Source organism: Limulus polyphemus, unplaced genomic scaffold (genome assembly GCF_000517525.1).
Source record: "Limulus polyphemus unplaced genomic scaffold, Limulus_polyphemus-2.1.2 Scaffold918, whole genome shotgun sequence".
Classification (NCBI taxonomy): domain Eukaryota; kingdom Metazoa; phylum Arthropoda; class Merostomata; order Xiphosura; family Limulidae; genus Limulus; species Limulus polyphemus.
This window is the reverse complement of record NW_013666528.1, coordinates 307,841-313,850: the sequence shown is the minus strand read 5'-3', so window position 1 is coordinate 313,850 and position 6,010 is coordinate 307,841. Positions and strand designations below refer to the sequence as shown.

General features: G+C 30.2%; 1 protein-coding gene across 1 annotated transcript in view; it reads left to right on the top strand.

Annotated features, from left to right (window-relative positions):
• Window positions 1-4,602, top strand: part of LOC106461227 (sphingomyelin phosphodiesterase-like) — a 36,288-nt gene extending 31,686 nt beyond the window's left edge. Inside the window, exons 9-13 of the mRNA XM_022388090.1 lie at window positions 182-269; window positions 1,177-1,259; window positions 2,001-2,193; window positions 3,275-3,459; window positions 3,933-4,602. Of these exons, the coding sequence (XP_022243798.1) occupies window positions 182-269; window positions 1,177-1,259; window positions 2,001-2,193; window positions 3,275-3,459; window positions 3,933-4,056 (673 nt within the window). The 3' untranslated portion in view covers window positions 4,057-4,602. The remainder of the gene's footprint in view (window positions 1-181; window positions 270-1,176; window positions 1,260-2,000; window positions 2,194-3,274; window positions 3,460-3,932) is intronic.
• Window positions 4,603-6,010: the final 1,408 nt, after the last annotated feature.

Below are 6,010 nucleotides of genomic sequence, written 5' to 3'. Positions count from 1 at the left end.
AATATATATATATATATATATATATATATTGAGTCTTCTTGTTTAATATTTTACTCTGTGTTTATGTAGTTAATCCTCATTTTGTCTCCCACATAGTGTGTAACAAATTACTAACCCAACAGATAACTCTCAGTTGTTGAAACTTTTTAATGAATATTGACTTTTATTCTTTACTTCTTAGGTGGCTTTTATTAAACTCTACTGACCCAGCAGAAGAGTTACAATGGTTGATTCAAGAACTACAGACTGCAGAACTGCAGGGAGAAAAGGTGACGAAATTTTTTACTTATTTCTATTTTACTTGTTGTTTCCACCTGTTTTAACTAATGGTAATAAGAATATTCTATTACGATCTTCATTACATTATGTTTTTATAACTAAACGTCCTGGTACTATCCGTACTACACATACATTTTGTAACCCTTGCATTACTACTATTATTTTTATATTGTTGTAAGCTATATCTCTAATGCTGTAGTTTGTTTGTTTGAGGTTGTAATGATGATTGAAGAATTCAATAATGTAGATCTGGAAAGATCCAAGGAATTTGCCAGATTTTGTAGTAAATTTGAGTGTAGATTACAAATATGAGGTTCAGTGAAGCATCAAGAAGATAGTAGAGTTGCTTTTAGCTGGTAAAGTAAATCAATCAGTGTTTTCATTTTAGCCAGGAAATTATACAAACACGTTTATTCTTTATATTAGTTAGTGCAGTTAGGGTCACTTGTAAATGTGGCCTACAAGTTCCACAGTATTCAAGCTTGTAAAAAATATTAAATAAAAAAAGAAACTAATTTGTTGTCATTGACATGGACTATACTTTGAATTATTTTCGTCAGATAATTAATTTAAAATAACCTGCCAGTGAAAGAACAACAATATTAAATACCATATATATGTTCATGTTGTTCAATCCTATTCATCTTTGTCTGTGATGAAAGTTTTATTGTACCATTTTTATGTTCTTGGAATATTTTTTGATTATTAATTACAATACTCCTGGCTCTGTTACTATAACATGGCAAATATGTTTCTGTAATATTTTACATTATTTAGTTTTGTATGTCTGTTGATAGAGCCTCTAAACCATAACATTATGTATATCTTTTTCAGGTTTAAATTATTTGTTGCAGTATCTTAAGGTTTAGTACATTAGAGCTATTTTGTTATTTTAAGGTTCACATCATTGGACACATTCCACCTGGGTCTGGAAACTGTATTCAAGTATGGAGTCACAACTATTATCGCATCATTAATCGGTAAGTTATACTAAATAGTTATATTAAAAAATTGATGGTTATAATAATTAATCTATGACTCAGTAATTTACATTTATGTGTATATCAACTATCTTGAGAGGAATTTGAAATTTAGAATCAGTTAGTAATTTTGGTGATAAATGAATAATGGGTGTACTAGTTAATCTATGAGAAGATAAGAGACTTATAATCAGTATTCATTTCCAGTTAGTAGCTACTGATGATTATATCAATTAATCTCTGAGATATCAGAATGATAATATATGTATTAAATAACTTTTGATTGCAGACTCAGATTCAAAGTAAAGTATGATTATTATTTAATCTGTGAAACATTGGAGAGCTACAACAAATCAGTTGCTATATATCCTAATTGTTGAGAAGTTGGGCACAGTTATATTCATTCAGTAACTTTGATAACTAATCAGTGAGGGTTATTTCAGTTAATTCATGAAATGTATAATTAGATTCAATCATGAATGAATAATATTTATGTTAATTAATCAATGGAGACAACTATATTAACTCATTAACTTTGATCAATAATAATCAGTGGCAATTATTTCAGTTGATTTATGGGAATTGAGGACTTAGATCCAATCTCAAATGAATATCAATTAATATATGATGAGTTGGAAATTTACATCATGAAGTAGTAGCTTTAATTTTAATACTTTAATAATTTTCTTTCCAGCTATAATTTACTATGTTATGAAATAGTTAAAAAAATTTGTATTTCAGGTTTGAAAACACTGTGGTAGCTCAGTTTTTTGGTCACACTCACAATGATGAATTTGAAGTGTTTTATGATGAAAAAACACTGGATCGACCCACAAATATTGCATACATTGGACCTAGCGTAACAACATATGGTGGTGGTAATCCTGCCTACAGAATATACACTGTGGATGGAAACTATCCCAGAAGCTCAAGGGTTGAGTACTTCGCCTTTATAATATTGATACAGAGTCTGAATGTCTGATATTAAATTTTGCAATTGGTGGTTTGCATGTTGGTAGTTATTGAATATAAATAACCAAACTACTGCTTGCTAAATATGAAAGGGTGCGTGTGTGTGTGTGTGTGTGTACTTATATTATGAGTGTGTTCAGTTGCAAAAAAATATACATAATGCAGACAAAAAAAATTATTACTAGCCAATTTGAGTTTGCTAGGTTAAAAGTATTTTTATGCAGGATAGTGTTTGAATTAACTATTTCAATATATTAACTGAAATGTTGTATAACAAATTTTAACAATATTTCTTTATTATTTGAATTGAATTTTATTGATGAGTAACATAACCAATTATTTTATGAAATTATACATACTGGAAAAGTAAGATATTTTATGGAATGATTTTTACTGCTCTCTCTTAAGCATCTGTAATTTTTATGAATGATCCTGTTTTTCTTTCATGTTTATTAAACCATTAATGCTCATTGACATAAAGTAATGTTAATATATGTATTGAGGGACACTGTTGTTATATAAAATTTTATGGGCTGGTGTTGCTTAGTGTAAGGGTTCCCAATCTTTCTCAGCACAATGCTTCTCCAGAACATTCTGCATACTAACTGAGGCCCCTCACCCAATGAATTTATAGATATTGAGTACCTTAACAGTATTATGTGTTTTATGTATTTGCTATGGCTCCCCCTGTTTAGGAACACTTGGCCTAGTGTTTATTGTGTCAACCTATGGATCAGAAGGCCCAACATTCAAGCTGCAATATATATGTTACTGAACATGCCTGACACTTGCAGCTGTGGAAGGAGGGAGTGTTTTAATCATGACAGTCAATCACACTTTTCAGTTAAGAGTAGTGGTGTAGCTGGCAGGTGCTGCTAATTTATTAAACTTCTAGTCACAGTTCAGAATTAGGGATGGCTGTGCTGAAGCTCAGGATCTCTGATCTGGCCATTTAGTTCAATAGTTATGTAAAGTAAGTTACCTTTCAGGTTGAAAATAACAAATACTTAAACTTCTATAGTTTATATTCTTGTTTTCTTAAGGCTGTGTTAGACCATGAAACATACTACCTAAATATAACTGAAGTAAACTTGACTGACAGACCAATGTGGGAGAAGATGTATTCTGCAAAACAAGCCTTCAGAATGAAAGCACTTTTCCCATCAGACTGGGATGACTTGATCCAGCGCTTTGAAGTAAATGATGCTCTTTTCCAGAAGTTTTATAGGTATGTTTACAATTTCAGAACACAAGTATCAGAAATATTGAAAGTAATGTGAAAAATGTAAGATAGTTTAGAAAACAAGTGTTATGATGAATGTATTATCACTTAAAAATTCCCTAGATTTTACTGTTTCAAGTATTAATATAATTTTGTAACTTTAATGCTGAATTGGGACTATCTATTGATGGCTTGCAGGATTTTAATTAAATTTGTTTTTGGATTAAACCATTTGTCTACATCATGTTTATTAAATGTTGAAAAACGAGATTAGTTATACAGATTGTTGGTTGGGCAATTGGTTTTACTATTTAATTCCTTTTTGTCGTTAGAAATACTTTAAAATGAGTAGCGTATCATGTTAAAATTTAAGCAAATACTAATTCAGTGCTTAACTCAGTTTTTCACATTCAGAATATATGTAAGCATAGTTTAAAATGCCACTGCAGTTAACTATAATTTAAATATTACATTCTTAGATACTTCAACAAACTGAGTGACTTCTACAACAAGCCATGTGTTGGTGCATGTAAAGCAGAGATACTGTGCAACCTCAGGTCTGGGAGGTCCCATGACCCTGCATTATGTAAAAGAACTATATGAAAAGTGTGTACTCTAAGGTGCTGAAGCAGATCTCACTTTCTTGGACAAAGCTAGAACTAAGCTTACATGCTTAGAAATCTAAGCTATGTTTAATATATTTAATAAATGCCAGACTATTTATATTTATAATATTAACAATGATGTGTACCGAGTACTTGAAAAAAATTTTCAAGAATGAGTTGAGTTTTTATTTTCTTATTAAGTTATAAAAAAATGTAAACTATTTATTAATAAAACAGTCATATCAGAGAAACTGTAAGACTCATCCCTCTCGACTACCGTACCTGTGAGATTTGGCTTGGTTATGTTGTATGGCTTACTGGAAGGTTTTAAGATGTATATTATTAAGAATTAGAAACTTTAGAAGTAGTTCAATAAGTATTAATGGATTTAAAACGTTTTAACTAATTTTGTTTTAATTTGGTTCAGGTTATATATTAAGATATTTATTTTTTATTATCTAAATTGTTGAATTAAAGACCTATCTGTCTTATTCTTTATTTCACACACATAATATTATTTGGTTTAGATATTAATCCTTGATAATAAAAAAAAGCTGTAGATTATGTGTATGCAAGAAAAAGTACAAACCACCTGCTGCAGGCAGCATATTTACCAATGCCCAATGTTTATGTTAGTTTCTTATACTATTGTTTAACCACTCAGTATAATAGTAATGTGTAAAGTTTTACGTCATTGATGTTTTCATCTCATAAAGAGTAAGCATGAAAGTTACCACATTTCAGCAGTAGTTTTTATATTGTCAGTTAACCATTCATTATGTTGATGTACTTTACTGGTAGTCATTGTTTTTAATTCAAACGTGCACATTATTTGTTATGTTGGAGATGTAACAAACCATCATTAATCCTCATCAGAATAGTAATTTTATTTTTTCATTTAATTAAATGTTTATTTCGTAATACTGATAATAAAGTAACCCGAGTTCTGTTACTTTCATGATATTGTCATTTCAAGTTAATTGAAGAAGTTATTTCCAGGTCACAACAAAACTATATCAAATCATTTATTTTTTGGCGATCTATCAGTGTGACATGATTGAAGCTGTCAGTACCGAGAATTTTGTTGCTTAATATTGTTTTCAATCTTATGTTGCGAATAGAAGTGAAAGAAAGTTTTGAAACAGCAATTCTAAGTTGTATATATACTTTTGCCAAGTAGCACTTTTGGTATGACCATAAATATCGCGTATACACGAATCTGAGTTGCCATGTTATCCACTCAAATCATTGAGTTAGTAAGCAGTCCACGGTCAACGTTTCGTTCAGCATACAAAACTCTGTTAGAAGTATTATAATCAATTATACCTGTCCTAAGCCAAAACCACGTATTACGCTTATTGTATTTTTAACACTACATTCTTTATTCGGTCCCTTACGCTTTCCTGACAAGAAGAAAAAGTGAATAATAATATTTCGACTATGCTCTGTCTGCAATATCCATTGTTGACGATGCCTTTCGCTCGGTTTTGTTAAAAGCATTCTTTTTGACATAATGTAGTAATCGTAGTATATTAGCTAGCATTTTCTGTCATAGTGAATGGATTCATAAAACCGTAATGTAAAAGCCTAACTCACTTTAGGGGATTATATGCACAGCTTATCGCGCCAAACAGTTAAAACCCACAGTTATTCAGTTATTATAACTACTAAGTGTGTGTGTTAAAACATTATTAATTCTGTTAATTATACTTGTCGTATTAGTTTATTATATTTTTAACACTACATTAGTTATTCCCCTGGAGTTTTTCAAGGAGAAGAGTATGAAATATCGCTAAAGGTTTTATCGGTTGTACAGAGTAAAATTAGTATATATTTTTTAACAATGTTTCAACAGACTTACCTGGCATCATCAGGTGAGATACAAGTATGTATTATTATTATTTCAACCACACTGTGTTTGCTATATCCATTGCCAGTTCGCACCATAACAG